This window comes from Oryzias latipes, chromosome 6 (genome assembly GCF_053564925.1).
Source record: "Oryzias latipes strain Hd-rR chromosome 6, Olatipes_Hd-rR_3.1".
NCBI lineage: Eukaryota > Metazoa > Chordata > Actinopteri > Beloniformes > Adrianichthyidae > Oryzias > Oryzias latipes.
In genome coordinates this window covers 8,678,825-8,703,335 of record NC_136242.1, presented here as the reverse complement: position 1 = coordinate 8,703,335, position 24,511 = coordinate 8,678,825, and the positions used below count along the sequence as shown (strand labels likewise).

The 24,511-nt window shown below is 42.1% G+C and overlaps 1 protein-coding gene across 1 annotated transcript in view; it reads right to left on the bottom strand.

Moving 5' to 3' along the window:
* LOC101173626 (copine-8) overlaps positions 1–24,300 on the bottom strand; it is a 123,544-nt gene extending 99,244 nt beyond the window's left edge. The window contains exon 1 of the mRNA XM_023955579.2: positions 23,990–24,300. Coding sequence (XP_023811347.1) covers positions 23,990–24,072 — 83 coding nt within the window. The 5' untranslated portion in view covers positions 24,073–24,300. The remainder of the gene's footprint in view (positions 1–23,989) is intronic.
* Between the last annotated feature and the right edge of the window lie 211 nt (positions 24,301–24,511).

Below are 24,511 nucleotides of genomic sequence, written 5' to 3'. Positions count from 1 at the left end.
TTCTGAAGCCGTTGATGTCTAGTGATGTATCTAGATCAGGCACTCATGTTGTGCTGATCCCAGTGTGGCCCAGATGGTGAAATGCCACGCTCTGCTGCCTCCCTGTCAGGAAACGCCCACTGGCCCTTCTCCAGCTCTCAGGGTTTCAATAAATGACAGTAAGCAATGGAATCCAGGGGGCTCATTATTGAGGTTCAGTGTTAGGAAAAACAAGGATTATCCAGGAGGTCTCACCTGCCAAACGGGATGAGCGTACAACAAAGACAGGCTGTAGATCGAGTATAGTGTATTAAAATGCAGGCGCAAAAATGTCTGTGGAGAGTGTATGATGGGGCACGTAAATGTGCTCTGTTTTTTTTTGCAGGCAGCCTCCACACGCCTATGGACATGGTAACCTCCTCAGCCTTCATGTGCACCCGAGGGCTTCCACCTGGCACTAGCAGAGGCGAGTTAGTCTTTAAAAGGCTATTTCCTACATGGGCGGCTCAGGATGTGCCTGGGCGTCCCAAAGCTAGGGCCACGTTCTTCATCAAACATTTACAACAGCAACCCCACCCCGACACTGGAATTACATTTGAAATCCCACCAGTTACATCACAGGAGGCTAAAAACTGCAGCCGGAGCTTTAAATACCTGTGAGAGCCGGGAGGGGGAACCTCCATCTACGACAGCGAGATGTACAGTAGTTGGCTGTCTGAAAAAAGGCAAGCATGATCTGTCTGATTTGCTTCACTCTCATGTATTAACAAAAAAATATATATTTAAGGTCTTAGAGAACTGCTGAAAATGTTTTTTTCATTTTATAAATTCAATATAAAAATACCTTTTTTAAACTGTCCTTTTAGGGCAACAAATTCCATGTATGAATGAACCAAAGAAAAGTAAAGAGCACAGTTATATAATGCATCAGTGCTCAACATTCTTCTCTAAACAGCTGAATTATATATTATAATTCCTGTTTTTTTTTCAACTGTTTGCCCCCTTTGGTATTTTCTCTATGCAAGGAACCCCTTTAAGTCCCACTCTGATAATCTTTTAATCTATTTTTAATTAATTTCCAGTGGTCTTTTAATTAAGATGATGCTGTTTGATTTCCAGGACATAGTTTCTGCAGAACAGCAGGAGTTCATCAGAAATTCACCTATGACTCGTAGGCGGGGCTGTTGGCCCTTCTCACAGGGAGTTTGTAGCCCATCCAGCGTATTTCCTACGTCACAAATATGATATTTTTTTTTTAAACTTGTCCTGTCCAACAGCTGGGAAGATAGATGAGAGCTGAGGGCCTCTTGTGTTGGACATATTTTATTTTAACAAGAGGGGTTATTAATCTTCAGACAAACCAAAGGCATGACTGAATAAACCCCTTTTGAAATTGAGGCCAAACTTTATTAATTTCAATTATGTTTGAAAATCTTTGGTGTTGGACCGGACGGAAAAGGAAAGGAGGGAAGAAGAGAGAGGGACGTTAGAGGGGGGGGGGGGGGTGATAGTGGGAGGGGGGGGGATAAGACCATGAAGCAGCATAGAGCAGACAAGTTTACTGGTTGTTTATCATTACGGCAAGGCTCAAATGTAGTACAAAAAGGGCGGGGCTTGTCCACACACACACTGAAATGTCATCAACACACCTGCTAGCTGCAAAAATGTCCACATGTCAACATGTACACAAAACAGATAGTGTTCACACACGCATACCTATGCCTTTAAACCAACTAGTGTGAGATCTTTCGTTCATTCAATCATGCAAACTATTAGTGCAAAGGTGAGCTAACACCTGTGCTCAGGTGAGTGTTTATGTTCTTCTAAAATGGATGGTGAAATGTGAAAAGAAGGAGGAGGAGCGCCCAGCCACCCCCACACCCAGACCCCCGCCGCAGCAGCAGTGGCAGCCGGAACCCCCCAACGCCACACGGGAGCAGGCAGGGGACAATCGCCCCCTGGGCGACCAAATCCGCCACCCAGGCCAGGGCCAGCAGGACCGCCGCGAGGCCCCCAGAGCCAAAGAGCAGGGAAGCACGGGGGAAAGAGAGCGGTGCCCCAGCCCAACCAGGAGAACAGCCCCCCCGCTGCACCGGAAGAGCCAAGGCAGGGGCCAGCCACCCCCACCCCGGAGGGGAGCACCCCGGGGAAAAAGGGGGGCCCACAAGGGGTGTTGTAAACATGGCCCGACCAGGCCCCACCACTGTTGGAAGTTTGGCGGGGCCCAGCGCTCAGGGGCAAGGACCAGGACCAACCCCCAAGGGACACGAACAAACCCGGCTCAGGTGTAATGTAAACCCCCCCACCGCGCGGAGAGAGAACCGCCGGGCGCAGGAAGCCGGCACCCAGGGGACACGGCAGCCGCCGCCAAGGGACCCGTACCCCCCACCATCTCCTGATTACTCACAGTGATGTCCCCTCACCCTCCCCACCAAGGGGCCCTGAATGTCTAAAGGCCTGTTCACACCGGGACGAATTTCGCCGGCGATTTTCGCCGACGTTTAACGCCTCGTGACTAAACAAAGGGCACCAACGAGAGTGTGCACACCGACGCGAAAAAACGCCACGCGTTAAAGCGTCAAAAAAAAAAAACGCCTCGGGTTCGTTTTTTTTTTTCGACGCGTCGCGTCGAAATCTACTCGACCAATGAGAATGGCGCTTTTGCTCACGTGTCTGGAGCTTCTGAAGTTACAGTAAAACACAACTTGGGGGCGCTCAAACACAAAACTGCCTTGCTGAGCACACATACCAGCGAAGAAGATAGACGCCAAGTAGCGTCTACACTGCCGCGAAGCAATAATGACGGACATTCTAAAACATCCCCGAACCAAGCACCAGTTGGAGCTACTGGTGCTTGAAATATTCATGTTTTCTTTGTTTGATTCTGACAAGCGTGTAAATACTTGTAAGAAATACAGAAATACTTCTGAGTGAAAAGCGACTTTAAGAAGCGTAAAGTTGCGCAGCGCCACCTTGTGTACAGGAGTATTTCTGTTTACATTAAGCGCCATCTAATGTCAGGGAATGAAATTGCATGTTCACTCCACTCATCGTCAGCGAAAATCGCCTGGGTGTGAACACAAAAAACGTGGCGAAAAACGCTGGCGAATAACGCCTGGTGAATATTCGTCCCGGTGTGTACGGGCCTTAAGGTGCGGTTAAAATTGGCGGGTAGGGTGCTAGGAGGACATCTGCTGCTTGCTGGCAGTGATGTCCAAGCACCCCTCCTACCAAGGACCCTACATGTCTAAGGTGCAAATAAAACCGAAAGAGGGAGGGCCCACTCCATACGGAAACCATAGGGGGGGGGGCACTGCCAAGTAGCCCCCCCCAAGGCGCATCGCAGGCTAAACCCCCCACCCCCACACCCTAATATGAGGTTATATGAGGAAGGGGGTGAGTTGGGGACAGCTGGTAGACTGTCCCCCAGTGGTCAAACAGCTGTCCCCCCCCCCCCCCCCCAACAAAGGGGCTAGGCCCACCCAGCCCAGGGGCCCCACCCCCAGAGGCGCCGACACCCCAGGCCCGGCACCTCCCACCCCACACAGAGGGAGAGGAGCCAGAAAGCGTCCCCCCCCCCCCCCCCCCCCCCCCCCGGAGCAAGCCCAGGCCCCCACCCCCAAACGCCGGCCCTAGAAGAGCTCTGGTCAGGCCTCGACGGGACCAAGGCAGCCAACCGGCCGGGGCAACCGCCGATTGCCTCAGCGGAGACCCCGACCCGTCAACCCCCCCCGCCCCGTACCAATAGTGGGCCCCCCCTCCCCCCCAGAACCCCCCCCACAGGACAGGGCCGACAAGCCCCCCACCCCACCCCACCCCAGACCCCGCAGCCGAAGCGGATGACACCCAGAGCGACCGGGGGCCCCGAGGGGGTTGTCCCGCCCCGTCCCAGAGCCAGGGAAGGGCCGATCCCAGCCCCAGGTGCAGATGGGCAGCCCATCCAGCGCCGCTGCCCCCCACCCCCACCGAGCAGCGCCCCCCCGCCAACCCCCCCCAAGCCAAGCCAGACCACCCCCCCACCCCCCCACAAATATGATATTTTTCAAAGGCTATTTTTTAGTCTGCTCCTGATTCACAACGTTTTGAATAAATAAATGCTCAGAAATGCAATTTAAAGCTTAACTTTCCTTACTTATCTTCCATCATCAGAAAAATGCCACAAGAACATGTTAAATACCCCTAAAAAGGACTATTTTATTTGGAGTGGGTCTTTAACCTCAAATCAGCAAACACTAATTTCTTCAGCTTTACAGCAAACTGGTCAAGCATCACCAAAACATCAATAAGAACAAATGATAAGAGGAAGTAGTTTTAAAAAGGCATGGCAGCTTTGGTTTAAAAAAGAAAACTAAGCATATAAATACATGAGATTTTTATAAATTCACATTATTTTATACGAGTAAAAAAAGTGTGACCAGAATGCAACAAAGAAAAAAGTGCAATAAATAATAAAGCTACCCTGTCTTCCTCGGAGAAATAACAGTGGATCAATATCATAAACTAAGACTGAGGCTAAAGAGGCGCTGATCAATCCACGTTTAAAATCTCTCTTCCCACCCAACGATTTTCTCCCTTTCTCCTTCTGTAGTCTGTCTTCAAGGGAAAAGCTACTTATAACCGTTAATGAATCCACAGTAGCATTCATCTCCCAGGATTATTTGTGAGGTTTGGTAAAAAACTGTGTGAGAGGAAGAAAAAAAAAGCGCTGAGCGGAAATGTGTTTAACTCTGTGAGTGTTCTCCCAATAGAAAGGAATGTGTGTGGCTGAGGCAAAAGCCTCTTACTGTTCAAATAAAAGCATCTGGGAATTATTAAATCGCTTATTCTAATTTTAACAGGATACCTGCGGAAGCCTGGGAGCTGTTACTGCATTATTCAGCGAGCTGTTGTCTCAACAAAGTGATTTAACAGGAAAAACAGAATTCAGAATTTTACATGCGCAGTCTCTCATGCGCTCGCTGCTTCACAAGTAGTTTATCTTTGAAATAGCTTGATAACCTTTTACCAACAGCAGCTCTGAGCACTCATAATGGAATCACACACTCCTGTCATTGTCCCAAACCCAGTCCTCAGGGGCCTGTGATCACCTTTTGCCTCAAAGGAGCAGTAAAGGGCAGAGGTGTTAAGAAAAAACACTGGACATTCAACATCCAGGTCTGGATTTGGCCTCTTGTTTGAAAGTATGGACAATTAACACCTTGACACCTCAATTTGTTTCCAGTTACTAAAAAAAATTCTCTGAGGGCTGCACGGTGGTGCAGTGGTTAGCGCTCTTGCCTCACAGCAAGAAGGCCCCTGGTTCAAGTCCTGGCTGGGGGACCTGAACCAGAACATCAATGGGGGGCCTTTCTGTGTGGAGTTTGCATGTTCTCCCATGCATGCGTGGGTTCTCTCTGGGTCTCTGGCTTCCACCCACTGTCCCACTGCTACATAGGTCAATAAGCAACTTTAACCCTTGTGCTATCCTAGGCACTTTAACATTGGGAGTTGGGTCATCTAGACCCACTAGACAGTGCTCTGAACCTTTTTTCTTCAATGATTTGTGATCTTCACTGGTGTCCATGGATTACATGAAATCTTTCCACCTTTATCCACCTTTGTCATGGTAGGGAGAACACGTCAATGTAAGGATCGGGTCATCTGGACCCCTAAGGATAGCACAAGGGCTACATTGTCCCTAGGTGTGAGCGTGAGAGTGAATGGGTGTGTGATTGTGGCCCTGCGACAGACTGCGACCAGGGTACACCCTGGACTGTTCACCAGGTAGAAAATGAACGAATGAATGAATTCTCTTAGATATTGCTTTCAAGTAGATGCTAAATTATGGTAAATATGGAGTTTGATGTGTATTTGCACCAAAATACGCATCAAAGAATTCATTAATTAAAGTGGAAGTAATAATGCATGCATACACCTTTTGGAATTTCCTGCTAACCAAGTCGCTGGATTTCCATGTCGCTCAATCCCGGGCTTTTGGAAGACCTGGAGGCGTTTTTCCTCAGGCAGCTGCCTCTCCTACCCAACCCCAAACCAGCAGCAACTAGAGGGGGGCAACAATGTGTTGATGGGCAACAGTCCTTTGAGCACTGCCAAAAGGGGACGATTTACATTTTATTAAATAAAAAATAATATCAGGTCTTAAATCCTGTTTTTAATCTGTTTTGCTGTCTAATATGTTGGCTCAGATTATCATGAGTTAAATGACTTTCATCAGAAAAATACTCCAACTTTGACATTTCTATCAATCCAAACTAAAGCAACTTCTGGGTATAAGTGTTATTTTATTATTTATGTCTCATGATAAATATATATATTTTAGAGACATTCAAAAAAAGGAGTAAAATAAAATAAACACCTAACTGAATAAACTGAGGACTCTGGCTTATTTTCTCAGATGAAAAACGATTGTGCTGAGTTTTTCAAATCTGTAACACTCATCAATGGCATAGAAGTGCATAAATAAGGTGTTTCACATAAATCTCCTGTCCTTCAAAGTTTAAATGAACTCAATAAGGAAAAAGGCTGTCATGTGCTAGACAGTTTATTAGAAAAAGTCCAAACTGAACCATCAAAACATCTCCCTCAAACTAATAAAAAATAGGATTTTTTGCATATTTCTTAGGTGCAATTTTGTCCTTTTGTTGATATGAGGCTGTTTTGTGATGTTGAAGTAGTATCAATCAGCCAAGCACAACCATATTTAGTAAAAAAAAAAAAAGAAAAAGATTTCTCTCTTTAAATTATATATCCTTTAAGATCCAGCAACTTGCAATAACTGTCTAAAAGCACATCTTTATTGGCCAGAAACTAGGCATAAATTAGCATTAAAATTCATAGATGGTTCAGGGAAAAAGCCTCAAACATTTTGCACTAATCAAAGTGATGTCTCCGAATATGTCTGCTGCAATCACAAATGTGGGAAAGTGGTGGAGGAGAAGATGAAAACATGGGAGCAGAGGGGATGCAGAGAGAGTTGCTGAGGAATGTAATGGAGGGAGGTCAGCTCCCAAAGGTAACCGGGTTAAGTTACCAATGCTGGCTGGTTGCCGAATTACATTAAATGGCTGCTTCAGAAAACTCATTAATTCAGCTACTTAGCATGATGCTTTCTGGGTCCCCGGCGGTCCAGATGACACACCTGTGGATGACGGATCTGTTGCTTTTACTCTCCTCACCCTGCTCTACATGATATTGATGGAGATTTTGGACGAAAAGCCAAAAGTTTTAGCCGGACGACGAGATGGAGATCAAGGAAAGACTGCTCTTTATGTCGATAAGGAATTTCTAGCATGTTTCAGAGTAAAAGTTACATTTTTTGCTGCGTTTGGCCAGCGGTGCGACTTATACTCAACTCCGATTTATATGTGATTTTTTATAAAATAGGCTCATGTGTTTGTTATTTCCCCACCAACAACCACTAGATGGCCCTGTAGGTGTGAGTATCAGTATTTGCTACTAACAGCAAAGCAGGAAGAAGAAGCGCCGCTCGGTCTTTGCACTAATCAAAGTGATGTCTCTGAATCTGTCTGCTGCAATCACACAAATGTGGGATTCCTCCTGTTTCATGACGATAAATAAACGTCAATGTGTCACAGTAGTGAAGCGTTCGTACATATCCACTGTATTGTTATTGCGTTATTATTTGCCTTTCAAAATGACATGTCCATTCTAGTTCTTGTATTTTGTTACAAAAAATTCTTCCAAAAGTGCGACTTTAATTTTGTTTTTCTTCTTTGATGATGCATTTTTTGCATTATACTCTGGAGAAACTTATAGTCTGAACGATCGAAATTATAATGTTAAATTCAAGGATTGCAACATAAAAAGAAATCACGTGTGACTAAGTTTAGAGAGGAAAATGTATAACCCTCATTTTAAAACGACATAAATGACAGGCAGCTCTCATATTCACCTATTTTCAGGACAACTTAAAGTCCAACTCCGATCATCGTTTGATCTACTGTATAAAGCGTTCCCAGTGGTCTTGTAATTATGATTATCTTATCTTATACAAAAGAATTTAACATATGTTTTATCTTTTATGTAGTAAAATTATGGAGTGCTCTATAAATAAATTTGTCAACAAGATGCCTTAAACACTTTTGCTATCGTTTCTATGCTGTAACTCTGTAACAGTAGACAAGTTTATCTGCTTTAACTTAAAAAACTGCACTGCATCTGTGTGTGAAGGAGTTTTTCTTTCTTTCTTCGTCTTCCTTCTTCATTGTGGAAAGTGCAACATTGGTGGTGACGCATCGACCGACCTCTCAGCAGGTTAGTGTCCAGCTTCAATGCTGTCACATCAGAACACGTCAATTCTCAGAAGGGAATACACTTCCTACCTTTAGTGTCCAAAGGTCATGGCTATCTTTCCACTGCGGACCGCTCAGATCAGTGGACAGTCAGCGGCTGCGCCGCTCCGCACAAAGGTTGTTAGTGGTGTGCAGGTCTCAATCTGCTCTCTGAGCTGAGAGTTTGTGTGTCATCAAGGTGTTGTGATGAGAACGAGGAGGCCCTCATCAACTCATCTACAGACACTCCAGCACCATATTGGACTTGAGTTAATCAATCTGTCATTTCTGATGCTTGACCTGACTCGTGTCCCGAGCCAGTTTGGGGTTATCGAGTGAAAGAGGCCTTTCACCTCCGGATGGTCTAGACTGAATGCTTCAGTTGTTTACAGAAAAACCAAAGTGGGAAAATCACACCACCCACAAGCTGAGGGCTGAGAAAAATGTTCTGGTATAGCTGTTACAGGCAGCAGCTTAGCAGCTAAAAATGTCTCTTTTCCTTCACACCACTCATGCAAATATTTTTTCCAACAAATGTACACAATGTAAAAGAACATATCCAACCTATCAGATAAAAGAATTTGCTTTTGTGCATACTGTGAAGCATGAATAAGCAGTGCATTTTCATGTGTAGTCATCAAATGTGGAGGAACTCCAAGACAACAACAACAGAGTCGTTGGACGTTCAGAGTGTGGCTGCAGGTGTTTTTATGGGTGGGATGAGTATTCTGGTCATGAATTTCACCACATCAGACCCAACAGTGTTGTGTGTTTTTAAAAGCGGCACCACGCTGTCGCCGCATTTAATATAGACTTTATGCAAATTCTGCTGTGCAGCTGCAGCTAAAATGGATCAATTTCCATAAACTGGCTGAAGTAGATGGAAGGCCGAGAGATCAAAGAGAATCAACCCCGATAGTCACACATAAAACACTCTTTGCAGGACTCCATCTGCGGGTAAACCCCTGATCCCACCAGTACTGGTTGAAGTAATGGGACTTCAGACGTGCTAAGCTTCTGGAATTCTGCAGACTAAACCAAAAGTTCATCACCCATCTGACTCTACAAGCCACAATCTGCTAGATTCAAGTCTTAAAGTTGTTCCCCCAGCATACTTTTTTTAAAGGGCCTATATGATGCAAATCCATTTTTTATCTTTTAAGTGTATCATAATGGTTATTTCTCACGAAAAGAAACCCCAAAGCGGTATTTTGACCCATTCACGCATTGCTGAGTATTCCTCTAAAAACTTGCAGTCTGAGCTCCAGCCCCTCCCAGCCCAAAAAAACGAGCGGGTTCTCACAAGCTGATGTAAGTGAGAACAGCCCCTTCCAGGAAGAGTCTGTGCTGTCAGCACTGCCCCCTAAACTTACACACACCCACTTTCTCCACAGAGCTGACGTGTTTTTTTTTTTTAACTTGTCCTGTCCAACAGCTGGGCAGGCAGATGAGAACTGAAGGCCTCTTGTGTTGGACATATTTGCTTCAGAGATCCAGTCGTCTTACTTCCAGGTTGGAAAAGAGCTCAGAAAAATAACAAATAATAAAATAATTAATAAAATAATTAATAATAATTAATAAAAAATCATTCTTCTGTGTGCCAAAGGTAAGGTCACATATATGGACATTGTTTATTATAAAAGGCTTAAGAATAGAATGGTGTAGGTCCTTTAATATTTATTTTTTACTCAAAATCAGAAATACAATTACTAGAATTATTTGAGGCAAAATCTGCATTCAGGATTTATTGATTAGCTCAGACAAAACAAATCTCCATGAAATTTAACATGGAAAATACGCCTGACGGATCACAAGCTCCCTGCTCCGCTCCATTCTGATTCACCCACTTTTAGACAAATAGATCCACGTACGTCTTTGTTTTCCTCATCTGAGCTGGACTCTGCATCAAAACAGCTGGATGGCTCAGGGGGGTATTCCAGAAGGCACAATTAAACTCCCCTGACTTTAAGCCTGAACTCTGGCTGAAATCCGCCTGAACTTGCTTACTCTGGGTATGTCGGTTCCAAAAGACCGGATTTGAGTTAGCGTAATTACGCTCGACTTGGTGACCCTGGGTTAATGCATGTGCACTGAAAGTACATAAAGTCATTCTCAATGGATCGCAGTCACCATGGAAACGCGTGGAGAAAAAAAGAGAGCGCTATACTTCAGTGAGACGGAGTTTATTTTTCCAACATCCATACGTTGTCTTGTCACCCTCTCATGGTGGAAAAAGTATTATCTGAGCTTCTTCATCCACTAAATCATCTTCAAATGGACACGCCATGCTGCTTCACCTCTCTGAAAACAATAAACCTTCAACTAAACCTGCTCCAGACCAGGTAATGTTCAGAGCATGAGTTGCTATGGCAACTTGACCTACCCTGAAACATACCTCTGTTTTTGGAACCGAAAGCTGAGGTTATTAACTTCCTTAGCCTCAAACTTACCGTGGTAACTATAACCTGCTTTTTGGAATATCCCCCAAATGTTGCTCATCATTTTTGTTGCACCGGTACTGTTTGGTTAGGAAAGTGAGGGTCTGTAAACTAGCGAGAGAGAGTGTATGGGAAATGAGTGAAAGTTTAAACCCCACCAACAATCCCACCCACAAGTCTGGGGTAAATCTCTAATGAACTACTGCCGCTCTGCAGAAAACAACACAGGTTTTTTAATTTTAGCTAAAAATAGCATAATCATAATTAAAAGACCACTGGGAACGCTTTTATAATAGATCAAAAGATGATCAGAGTGGGATTTTAATAATTTCTTTATATGATATCAATGCTGTCAATACTTGTACATGTGTGCACTGACTCTGTTATTTAGGGTAGTAGTTTTAAAGTTTTAAAGGTCAACATGAAGACGTTTAGAAGGTATCTAGAACAGGTTTGACAGCAACATTTCTCAAGAACCACTTTTATTGTGTAGTTGCCCCAAAGAACAGCATCCTGCAATATCATGACCTGGGTGACTGAGAGTGTTTTCAGACAATGCACAACACCAGCCAAACAATCTCCCTGGTTATCTTAAGCCTTAGACACATGCACATTTGGGGGGTTGACCCGTACAGGTGCTGTGGGTCTTTGAGTGGTCTGGGCCCGTAGAGGGTCGTAGAGAGGAGCAGCCGCATTTTAGAGGGAGAGCAGGTGTGTCTCGTAGTTCCCTTGGGGCTCGTCATCCACCTAAAGGGATGTTATGAAAATGGAATGCACCATTGTTGCTGTGGTAAGTGTGTCGTGAAGTATTTGTAAGGATATAGTCGTCAGTGAGGTGCGAGTACTGGCTCCTTACTGATCACGTGCATGTGCGGCATGCATGGGGTGTACATGTGATCTGCAAGTGCCTGTAGGATGTCCACACAAACTACACTTTAAAGTTTTTAAATTGTAACAGTCAGGCTGCACACAAAGAATATGCACAGCACTAATGGGTTATGCGCAGTCCACATGATTTGTGGGGGTCAAAAAAATGAATAATCCATACGACATTCCTTCGTCACACATACTTCAACCTTACATAGTGGGCATGTGACCTGCATTCAAGAACGCACTAAACACGGGTTCTTGAACACACATTTAGTCTTTGGTGTTTACTGGACAACCAAGGAGGGGCTTCTTCTTCTTTATTCTGTTCCTACAGTTTACTAACGCATGTCCGCTACCTACAGTTGGAAGGGTCTTGGTGCAAATGTCAAAGCGGTGCAAATCTGGTAAATCTTGCTCCAGGCTTTTTCTTTCACAGCTCTATTCCAATGCATTAAAGACTTGATGTCAAATAATTCCAGCCGGGCTCTAACAACAATCATTTTTTTTCTCCATGATCAGTTATAAAAAAGTAGACACTTTAACGGGACGCTATTAAAGAGTCGCTACCAAATCTAAGTCCCTGATTGGTCAAAGTTCTACCTTGTTTAACTTTTGATGTATGTTTCATTAGGGCTAGGCAATTCATTGATTTAATCAATTAATTCAAATTTGTTCTTTTATATGATTTATTTTTGGGAAAACCCAGATTTTATTTTCCCAGCTCTCTGCTCTCTTGCGATTCTGTTGTTCAGAGTAAAGTCAGTCAAACAGCTGCAAGCAAAGAGGAGCTACTTCTGCAAGGCTGAAAAGAAAAAAATGGGCTCCATGAGCGGTCTACGACCTTGGTATTTCCTGCAGGCCACCTGTGTGCCCTTTACTGTTGATTCCCAGAGTCAGAACTAAACAAAGGGAATCGGCGTTTCAATATTCTGCAGCTAAAATCTGGAACAGCCTCCCTGAAGTCATAAGACAGGCCTCTTTTGTGTTCATGTTCAAATCTAGACTTAAAACATTTCTGTTTAGCCGTGTATATGACTGAAAGGTCCTATCTGCACTTTTCTTTCCTTTCCTTCCTTTATTTTTAAATCAATTTTCAAAATTTTTCTTTTCTTTTAAAGTAAATTTTACGTTGATTATTTCTATGATGTATTGTGATTTTAATGCATTTTTCTGTTTTGTGAAGCACCTTGAATTACTTTGTGTATGAATTGTGCTATACAAATAAACTTGCCTTGCCTTGACTTACATGTTTGCCCATCTTTCGTCAATAGACAGCCCGTACCCACCCGTGTGGACAGATTGACTAAGGCTTTAACCTCGAACAAAGGGTTTCACAACATGAAGACACTCTGGGGGCTTTAAACACGGTTTCTGTTATTCACTGCTTTAAAATCCAGAAAATAACATTGTCTAAGTATGGACAAAATATCCCATAGAGGCCTATGCTTCTCAAAGACACATTGCTACCATTGTCAGACTTTTTGGGTCCCCTTTTCCTAGAAAAACTGCTTATCTGTCATTTCTTTAATTAGCTTTGAGACTGTGAAAAATGACTTTCCACAGTTTAAAGGCACTATAATTGAAATACGTGGACTGGCAGGTGAATATTTAAGTCAGCCAGCAACTTCACAGAGATCTGTCTACAATCATTAGAGCTCTTGATGATAACAAGATTTCAAACTGTGAAGTCGATAGACATTCTTTCTCCAAATACTCTTTTCTGACTAGCTGAGATGTGGTTTCTGGATTCTTCCTTTAGTGTGTTCTGACTTAAGCCTTGTGCTATCTTAGATGACCCCACCCTTACTTTGACGTGTTCTCCCTACCATGACAAAGGTGGATAAAGGTGGAAAGATTTCATGTAATCCATGGACACCAGTGAAGATCACAAATCATTGAAGAAAAAGGATAGCACAAGGGTTACGGCAACTAAAAAACAATAAAGAAGCTAAAAATTGTTTGACTCAGGGTGGGGTGGGGGGCGGGGGTATGAAGTTCTTACATCAGATCTACAAACTCGTCCATTTAGACACATTTTTACCTTAATATGGGGGGGTGCTCTGCCCCTGAGGTTTCCGCCCAAAGTAAAACATGAAGGCCGTTAATGGAGTTTTACTCGTGCAATTCACTTAAAGTAGACGGGGTACTGAAAACGTACAAGCAGAAATAACATTCTGATAGCAAATTTTCAAGACACTTTCTGTTGATGACAATTTTTTTTAACTAAAATCCAGTTTAGTTTCTGTCCCTTTTAGTTGTTTCCTTTATAATAAAGAAACTAGTGTGTCGCTTACAACAACATAATTTCCAGAGAAACTGGAAGTTTAAATTAAACAATAACTAAAAGTTTCTCAAAAGGCATGCAACATTGTCTTAACAACAGTACATAGAGTACTAGTGCTGTACTAGTACTAGAGTATTTCAAAAGTAATTAAAAAATCAAACAACCAGCATTAAGGTGAAGTGGTCAACACATTTTACTACAATGAAACAATTTAAATCAGCCAAAAAGAAATAAAACATTTAGTCACATTTTTGACTTAGACGAAAGAAAACCGAATAAAATTTCAGTGTGTTCATGTTTTTGTGTAGTTACTGAACTTATAAACAATATAATGTTGGTCTATTTTGTCTAAAATCTAACATGTCGTGATTATATATTTGTTCAAAAACTGCTTTTGCACAAACATAAAATAATACTTGAAAAATAAAATTACCGTTTATAAAAAATCCTTTTATTTGGTTTTTGTGAGGTTTACATGAAACAGCATTTTAATAAACTGGATGGAAAAACAACTGTCTGGGCAAATTTTAATGAATTTATTTAAAAATTATTATTGAAAACTATCGCAACTTTTAGAAAAAACAGCTGCAACTTCTAATTTGTTGTGCCTCAATTATTTCAAAACATGCTTGTGACATCGTGGAGGGATTGTAGATCAATACAGACTGTAGAGTTTCACTTTTTGTATTTTTGGTTGCTGGTGTGCCGCAGGATTTTTGTCAAGGAAAAAGTGTAACTTGGCTCAAAAAAGGTGGAAAAACACTGTTTTAGGATGAGGTTATGGAACACAGCGCCAAAGAATTAAACCATTTTTTCAATGCACTCACTCACAGATAGGAGAGCCTCCATCCTTCCTTAACGGGAGACTCACAAAGACATTCTTTCCGCAGCTAATTATGTTAAAGACCTGATCTCTGAGGACTCGATTAGCAGCGAGAGGTTCTCTCAGCTTAATCGTTTCAAGGTTTTTTGATTCTGTCTTGTTGACCCCCATGCCAACTATCTTGAGACCTGAGACAGATAATAAATTTGAAATGAGCTCATTTAAGTTTAATATTTTTTATTTCCTTTATATTTTGTTGTAAATAAAGCCTTTATTTTATTTTATTTTTATATAAAATGGGAAATTGACCAGCCTTTTCCTGAATACAGGCTGGGCATTTTTTTGTTTTGGCAGAATTCTTGTTTTACAATACACGGTTTTTTGTGTAAGGTGACTTTTTTGTGTCAAAACAAGCTGAGAACAAATGAAGTTCATGTGTTTCCTCTTGACGGCTAACAGAAATATTCCTTAATGCCTCTGTGTCTCAAAATGTCTTTATACCCATTAAAGAAATGGCACTGCACTTTGCCCACTTTCCATTCCATCCATTTTCTGTAACTATGCGCCTCCATTAACTGTCAGGAATATGGGCAAGCTGGAGCTCATACATTCTGCTTGTATGAACAAAAGTAGCATTTGTTAAAACACTGAGATGAGTCACTAAACAGAGAAGCTTTTTTCTGTCCCAGTGGTCTAAAAATGAAGAAATAAAGGACAAGAAAATGTCCTGATAGTGCTGCATTCATCGTGAGAAGGAATATGATCGCAGGCTCTGATCAAAACATCACCTGGCTGAATTACCAGGAGAAAAGACACTAAACAGCCACAAAAAGTTCATTTTACCAGAGTAAAAATATCATTTAATAAAAACGACTTCTTCTGTTGCTCTCTAATGTGAACTTCCTTTGATAAAATCTACATTAAGTAACACTGGGTCACAATAATATGAAAAAGGGCCAAACCATCAGTCTATTTTTTTAAATCATTGGCCACAACACAAAGTAACCATGACTACAAGAATGTAGACGATGGGTGGGGTCGGCAGGCACGCTACCTCCTTGGAAACTGTGCATGGAAGCTGTTTGAACTGATGAAATGAATTGAGGAGAAACGTTGTCTAATTCATCTCCTGTCAGTTTTGCTTTGTGTCGAGTGATTCCCTGCATCTTTCATCTCTTACAGACACATTTTATCATTTTGCTTGTGCATTTATTGATTGGTTTTACTCCTAAAAAGGTTTATGGAAAATCTGGTGACAATCCTGTGCGGTTTTTGTAATAAATATTAGATTGTTGAGACAATCTTTGCCAACGTAGATCCAGGATTCTGCGTAAAGACAGCTGGTGAATTTGGTAATTTTTAGATGAAATCCACACTTTTATGTAAATATTGAGAACAGAATCTATTTATTGATATCTATATTATGGCAGCCCTGAAGTGCAAATCCCATCAACATATCACTAAACACAAAAACATGTAAAAATAAAAACAAAACTGGAAAAGGTAAGTACTATGGGACACCACTGATTGAATGACGATCTTTGAGTTATGCAGAGAAGGTAAAGCAGGGGGATGTTTTGCTTAATAATAATAATAGATTTGATTTACCTGCACTTTTTCTTGGTGCTCAAAGCGCTTACAATTTGTTTATTATTCACTAACTCATTCATACTTGGTGATGGTAAATACTAATGTAGCCTCAGACTGACAGAAACATGGCTGCCAGTTTGCGCCTACAGTCCCTCTGACCATCAACGGTACATTCATACACATTCACACACCAGTGGAACCACACTGGAGGCAGGGAGGGTGCAGTGTCTTGCACAAGAACACAACGACAGCTGGCTGGGGGGAGCGGGGATCAAACCACTGACCTTTTGGTCATTGAACAACCTGCTCTATTGCCTAAGCCCTTGTGCTATCCTATGACCCCACCCTTAAATTGACGTGTTCTTCCTACCATGACAAAGGTGGATAAAGGTGGAACGATTTCATGTAATCCATGGACACCAGTGAAGATCACAAATCATTGAAGAAAAAAGGTTCAGAGCACTGTCTAGTGGGTCTAGATGACCCAACTCCCAATGTTAAAGTGCCTAGGATAGCACAAGGGTTAAACTAAGGTAAAGAGTTGATTGATCTATCACCAAACTTTTGTAGTGACTGTGGCCCGAAGCTTAAAGCAATAATAAATAAGCAATAATAAATTTAAGAGTTTCTTATTTTTTGTTATTCTTTAACATTTCATTTTGATTTCTGGAAATGAAGTTTGTTTTCTGAAATCTTTCCTTTTTATTTTGCTTCATTTTTTTGTTTGTTTTTTTCTATGTTAAATGGGGCAGCTCTTGTTGTCGGTGCAACCAACACATTCTCACTCCCAACTTGTCATGTATGGACATATTTTCGGGGTCCCCTCAGTGTCACTTTTTTAAATTTGATTTGAAATGGTTTATTTCAAGCAATCAAATAAGAATAGTACACAAAAACAATATAATCATCAGTTATGCATTCATACAATGACAAATCAAACTGAGGATAATTAGACATATTAATAAATATTGCTTGAAAGGGAGTGGAAAGAAGCGAATTTATATAATCCCACCCCGTTACACTGTAACCATTTTATTACATGATTTATCAATATCCGGTTCCTAGCTTTTATCAGACAGAATTAAGAATCTTGAAATATCAATAAAGCACATGACAAAGATGAATTACTTAAATTATTGTGTAAAAAATAACTATTTTAGAAATCAACATGCAAAATGCAGATCAGTTATCTAGAATATATGCAGATTATGTTACTTATAAAGGTCATGTAAATGTTTAAGAAAATAATACTATATCAGAAAAATAGACAACACTGTTTCAAAAATCATCATAGAAAAAAGTGATCAAGTATCAAAAGTTAAAATATGCGCAAAATTATGTTACATTAGGAAAAATCATGAATCAATTTTTCAATTTTTGTAGCAAGTGAAGTAATCTTCATTAATTGATTTAGCTTTTTTTTTGCATAGTAAGGTAATGCTGTGAAATAGAATAAAATAAAAAAGGGTCCATATTTTGTCGAATGACCAAGTTTGGTATTCCTTCTTCTGCTGATTAACAGCCGTTCTTCTGGAAACAGTGTTTATATTTCTCTTCGCGGTTATGTCTGCAGACATTGGATTAAGGTCCTTTTCCTTCTTCAGCTGATATCAGCGGCACTGAAAGTTGAGGTCAAATTGTCTGCAGGTCAGAACTTTGGTGAAAATCAGGGTCATTTCAGACTTTTGGAGAAAGCGATGAATCCAGGTGTCATATTTCTTGAAATTATATTTGACTCTTTGATTTATTACTGCATGTTGGTTCAGACGACCGTGATCAAACACTTCTCAAAGTCCTTCATGGTGTTCACAACCGGAACCTTGGACCGGTCCGGTGGACAGAGTGGTTTGACGTAAATCCTGCAGCCTTTAACTGAAGTGTTCTCAATCTGCTTACGCTTCCTGAGAAGCCTGGTGTGTTTGGGGATTTCAGCATTCCTTCTGGTCAGATGGTCGCTCAGATAAGCAACAGATCCCTTCAGATTCTTCCTTTGATTCATCAGAGCTAGCTTGTGTTGTTGATTCACAAACCTGATGAGGATCGCTGGTTTATCCGTCTCCTTTCTCCTGGGGAGCAGGTGGCAGGTCTCGATGGTATTTAGATCCAAGGAAATCCCTTTAGACGTGAGAAATGATTCCACTTGGTGTTCCAGAGACTCTCCATTTCTCCCCATTTCAGAAGAACTGCTAGCAATGTTAGCACTATTAGCATTAGCAATGTTAACTCCAGCTGCATTTAGCTTTGCCTGAGGTTTGATCGGTACTCCAGTGAGAATGACATTATACATCCTTGCTTTTTGTTCCACATCGTCCAGTCTTTTCTCCAGAATGTCGACCCGGTTATCTCTTTCTCTCTCGTTTTGACCTCGGAATCTTCTGAAGTCTTCCATTAGCTCCATGAGAGGAGTTAGCTTAGCGGTCACTTGTTCCATGAAAGGATACAACACAGCTTGGATATCATCAAGAATCTTTTAAATCTCAAGAGTCTTCGTAGTCATGGTTTTTCTTAGGGGCCATGGTCAGCTCTCTTTTTTTGGAGAAAATCAACTTTTAAGTCACTTAAAGATAGTTGTTTAGTCGCCTTGAGCCACACACGACCATGCTATAACCCGGAACCAGAAGTCAAAAAAAGAGTTGTCCTAAGACTTTTTGACGTCTTAGGTGTCCCCATCTCGTCATTTTTCGACATGCTGCCTGTTCCCAATAAATCAGAGGTCTCCAACCCCTGGGCTGCAAACCAGTACCAAGGAAAGACATGAAAAAAATTCATACGCCAACTTTGTTTCTTTCCAATTTCTTATTTCTGATTTAGAAGGAAGTTTTATTTGGAAAACTACCTAAATCTGTTCACCACATCCGCCTGTCTTGCTGCGTTGTGTGACATAAAGCGGCTGCTCGCTCGGAGCGCTAGCTAAGCCCAAAGCTAAAAGTTAACAAAAGCCAAACAAAAAGACGTGTTTGGAAAGTGTCTTTGGGGAGAAAAGAGTCAGTTAGGAAACTGAAGAAGAGCCTTCGACTTGAAAAAGCATAAAGCTGCTGTTTACAGACAAAACCAGGAGTTTTCCTCGACATATGGATTTATGGAGACAGTTGTTTCCATGTACCAAATCAGTCTGCATAAAATGCAGCACCAGACTCTCTATGTTTCACATAGTTTCACAATAATAAAGAAGCAGATTCGATGGATTCACGTTTATGTTACATTTAGAAAATACCAGTTTTACAGCGGTTGTGTCATTTTTTTTTGCCTTATTTATCCGTCACACCTTAAAAGTTGGACGCGGCAGAAGTTAGCCTCCACTTTGAGATAAAAGACAAATTCTTCATCACAAAGTCTAAGTTTAGACGGGCCAAGAATATTTGACAAAGAATGAAGATTCAATCAAATAAAGTTGCCAACCTGCTGAAGATGTTTCTGAACTGAGGAAACTTGTGAAAGGGACGTTCAGGAATTTTTCCTACAGAAAGGCTGACATAACCCTTGTGCTATCCTATGACCCCACCCTTACATTGACATGTTATCCCTACCATGACAAACGTGGATAAAGGTGAAGAGGATTTCAAGTAATCCATGGACACCAGTGAAGATCGCAAATCATTAGCCGCGGTTACATGTCCAAAAATCTTGATCGGATCAATGGTCGGGTTAAAATCCAACCGTGCAAATGGGCATAGAAAACCTTTTTCCGATTAGAACAAACGTTCACATGGTCTCACTTTCGGTCGGAATAAATCATTTGGGCATGCGCAGTAGTGTTGAAAACGCCGGAAAAGTAAAATGAGTCCCACAGTAAACAAACCTTGCTGCCACATATATTTATGCAGCAGCTCGGTAATATACGAGACGATCTTCCAAACGTGCATTTATTAATGTTAAGAACATTATGAAGCGCTTGTTCGCTTGATTTTAATCTGTGTGGTCAGTGCTTCTTTGTGGAAGCACGGAGCTCCCAGGAGAGGCTAACACACGCTAACAACATTAGCTTTGGTTGATGAACACAAAATCCATGCGGGAAATGCCGCAATCTGCATCCTGGCTGCACGTAAATATGTGGGAATAACATCAGCCTTTATTTAGTCGGGACACGACTAGAAACACAAATTCTCGTGATTGTTGTAACGGTTTCTAAGGACTGAGCCACATTTCTGCTTTGAAAAGCTCAGACACCGCCCCAAAGCCGCTGTGTGAGCTGGAACTCCGAGCTCTGTCCGAACACACGGTTCTCCTGAGACCAGCAGCCGCTAACCCAGAGCGACGGGACGGATGATCGCAGTCCGAATTCTCCCACACATAACAAAACAACAAAACGCACACGTAACAAAGCATCCTCCCTTCCCCTCAAACACACATTGATAAATCCTGCTGCTCTGCTCAGAGACAGTTCGCTCGGTCCATCGGCACCCAAGCCTGGACCGCGCAGGGTCCAGACCCCACGGGGCACGAGGCGCTCCTCCCCGGCAACCCCCTCGTGAGGGGTGTAAGAGAAGGGAGCGGCGCTTCGCACCGGACCTCCACAGAGCAGCCGGTCGGTCCTGTTTGAGCTCCAAAGCTTTCTTTGGAGCGAAACACCGTCTATGCATGACGTTAAACCAGAGCAGTAGTGACACACGATCGTAATGAACTGTTTACATGAACAACAATCGGATCTACAATCGGCATAACCACCTATCTCGATCGGAAGGAATTTTTTTTCCGAACGAGTCTGATCGGGGCAGAATATTCCAAACAGCGTGTTTACTTGAAACATTTTTCTTCAGATCAGGCGTTCTTTCCTATTACTTTTGCCCAGGTAAACGCAGCTAGTGAAGAAAAAAGGTTCATTTCAAAGGTGCATTTCTGAGAATCCCTCTAGGTTGACATCATGAAACGGGCAGCAAAACACTGTGCCTCAGAGCTCTGGTTGTCTTACCAGAAAAGCATTCAGGAAAATAACTCATTTAATTTAAAAAAAATGTCCTTCTGTGTGCCAAAGGTAATATACTATATACATTTTCTTGACTATAAGAGGCTTAAGAATGGCAAGGTAAAGGCACTTTAAAAGTTGTGGCGTCCCAATCATATACCAAAAAATGTTTTCCACCCCAGTCCATTTGGTAGCTTGGAAACACAGAAGATGAAAAATTCAACGGATTAGTGATTTATAGTGATATAAAGAGTTTAGAAAGTGTAGTGAAAGTGCTACTTTCTGTCACACACCTAGGTGTGCGAAATTTGTTCTCGGCATTTGACCCATCCCCTGGGGGAGCGGTGAGCTGCAGACTAGCCGCACCCAGGAGGCAGTAGCGTTAAGGTGATGAAGGTGATGATGTGAATTGCTCGCCATTGATATGGTAATTGTCCCCAGTACCATTGTTAATTCCCCTGGATTTCTGCGTTGTAGCCCTTTACCTTACCAACTGAGTTACCCAGCCGCTTAGTTGACTTGTTGGCATGTTCTTGATGCTATGCTTATCTGAATGATTGTTCATATGTTGCACTTATATTCTAAGTTCCTCCTGTTTCATGAAGCTAAACACGGTTACAGTAATGAAGCATATATTCAGTCTATTATTGTTTTAGTGTTTCTTTATTATGATTTGCCTTTTAGGATGAAATGTTTGTTCTTGTTCCCATACTTTGTCAAATATATTCATCTCAAAAGTGTGACTAATATATGATTTTTTGTTCTTCTTTATAATACCTTTTTTTTTTTTTCCTGCTGCGACTTCTACTCCGGAGCGACTTCTACTCCAGAAAATAGGGTGAATTTGCTCTAATAAACAAAAAGGCAAAAGTGTGGACATCCTGCTGGTGTTGTCATGGAAACAGACAGTGAACCAAAACTTTTAGAATAGCTTTGAAGAGAAATTAAGATTCCCTCCGACTCTAGAGCCATTTGGTAAGACAACAAAAATGGCAAACACTAGATTTATATTTCACTGCTTCTGACAATCTGCAAAAGTGTGTGAGGTGTCTAATTACCCAGAACCATTTGCATAATACTCATATTTTTTTCTTCCCACAAGTTGCTGTGTGGAATTTGAAACATGCCCAAAAATATTTACAATTGGAGAAATTCCAGTCAGCATTTTTAATTACAAAGACTACAAACAAAAATACTGAAGCTTTTGAAAGTGGCCTAAAATTCCCAGAACTCCACATGGGCCCATGCTGAGGTTCTGAGGTGGCTAAGCCCAGTGAGACGCAGCCTTCAGGCTCCACCTCGCATCACAGCTTCACAGCAGACGCCTCCTATGATAGAGGAGGAAAAACTTCACACGAGAGCTGATTCTGACAACCCTCACGTGAGAATAAGTCACATTTTTGGGAATAAAAACAGTCATTTCTAGCTTTGTTCAGCCAAAGCCTATCACATCAGTTTGTGACAGCATCAGTGGTGGACTGTTTACTCCAGCACAACAGACATGTGTGCAAGTAAACAAAGTTTTTTCTGTCATTTCAGGTTGCGGCTTTCGTTTTTGCATGTCATTCAGAGTTTGTTCGTTTCGGTTTCCTGCTTTGTCTCAGCTCCCCTGGCGGCTTTCCTGTGAGGTAAAGCCGCCGCATCCCACATCTGCTCTATGAACATCTGTATTCACACCAGCCAAACAGAAACCCACGTCATTTATTCTGCAATTGTGGAGGCTCCTTTGGGAACCACAAACCCTTAAATCATTTCTACAAAGGAATCCTTTACATCCGTCACCAACAGTATAATCTGGTAATTGCTGTTGTGTGTCCCAAACCATTCCAACGTGAAGACAACACAACAAACCATTCTTATAGGGTCAAGTTTTATTTTCAAAAGCAATCAAAATAATTTTTTTAAATGAGTATTCTGTAGATGTTCTGTTTGCCACAGTTTTGAGGGAAAATTGACTTTCTTAATGAAGCATTTTACACTTAAAAAGAGAACTAACTTTTGCCTGGGTTATTTTTATACAGAAAAAAATGTTTCAAATAACCCAAACAATTTTTATTGCTCCAAAAAGTGACCCAAAAAATAATGAATAACCCTAAAATTGAATTAAAAAAATGACCCAAAGAGTAATAAAAGACTGAAAAACAGCCACACCCTAAATTACCAGTATCATTTTTTGGATTGATTTTTTTTTTAATCAATGATAAATCTGTTTTAATGAAATAAAATTGGTACTTAAGTACTTTTATTTTATTACACATTCTTCACCAAGAAAACTGTATTTTATGGGGAAAACCTGCAGCACTTTGATGACTTACAGGAGGTGTTTTCCTTTCATTTAAAGCCCACGGATTTGTCTTAAACTCTTTGGGCTTCAAAAAATCTCTAAAGCTGCACCAAAACCTTCTCAAAAACCCAAATTCTTCCCTCAGCCTGACCTGGAAACATAATGCAGAGGATTTTAGGAAAATGTGGCAAATTGAGAAACTGCGCTTCCATTCCTGCAGCTCCGCGAGTGGAAGCGGAGTAAAGACGAAACAACTCTGACCTCTGTGTGCCACCAACAGAAGCAGTAAACAGGCTGGTTCTATCTCCCTACCCTCACATCTACCCTCACCATCATCTGGGAGCTGAAAAACCAAAGTGTTTTCACAAGCAGACAGGAATTGATCCCAGAAAGCTAATATTTCTAGAAAGAAATGAGCGTAAAGTGGAGCTCTCGTCTCTCCACCAGCGCGACGGCTACGCTGAGGAGCGCGTCGTGCCAGAGCGCAGGAGACTCCACCGCCTGTGGTTCAGCGGCTTTCCACTCACCTGCAGGAAACCGTCAGTTCAACTTTGGTGGCAGGTATAGCAGCGGTGAAGGGGTCTGCGTCCCCGATGCACGCCATGTTCATCGAGCTCACTCAGTCGGTCACAAGCCGCCACTTATCCTGCGCCTCAGCGGTGGCATGAGAGGAAGAAGGAGAGAAAGAGGGGGGAAAAGGAGCCGAGGAGGCAGGAGGAGGATGCCTCGACGAGCCGCGAGGTTTCTGGAAGCGCAAAGATGGAGAAAACTGCAGGACGCGTGTGTGCTGCGCGCCGGAGCCGCGACTTAGCGCGTCCCTGGGCTCCGAAGGGAGAAGGATGGAGAGAGGGGGTGGAGGAGGGAGGTGGTTCACACATACCGAAACACGCACACTCACACAGACCGAAACACGACAGCAGACACACACTGTGGGTCTGTTGGCACCGCACTGGTGCCAAGCGCAGTTTTTGCGCTCAGTTTATGTTCAGATTTTAAGTGCCTTATTTGTTTTATTAACCTTATCAAGCTCATTTAGATTAAAAAATATC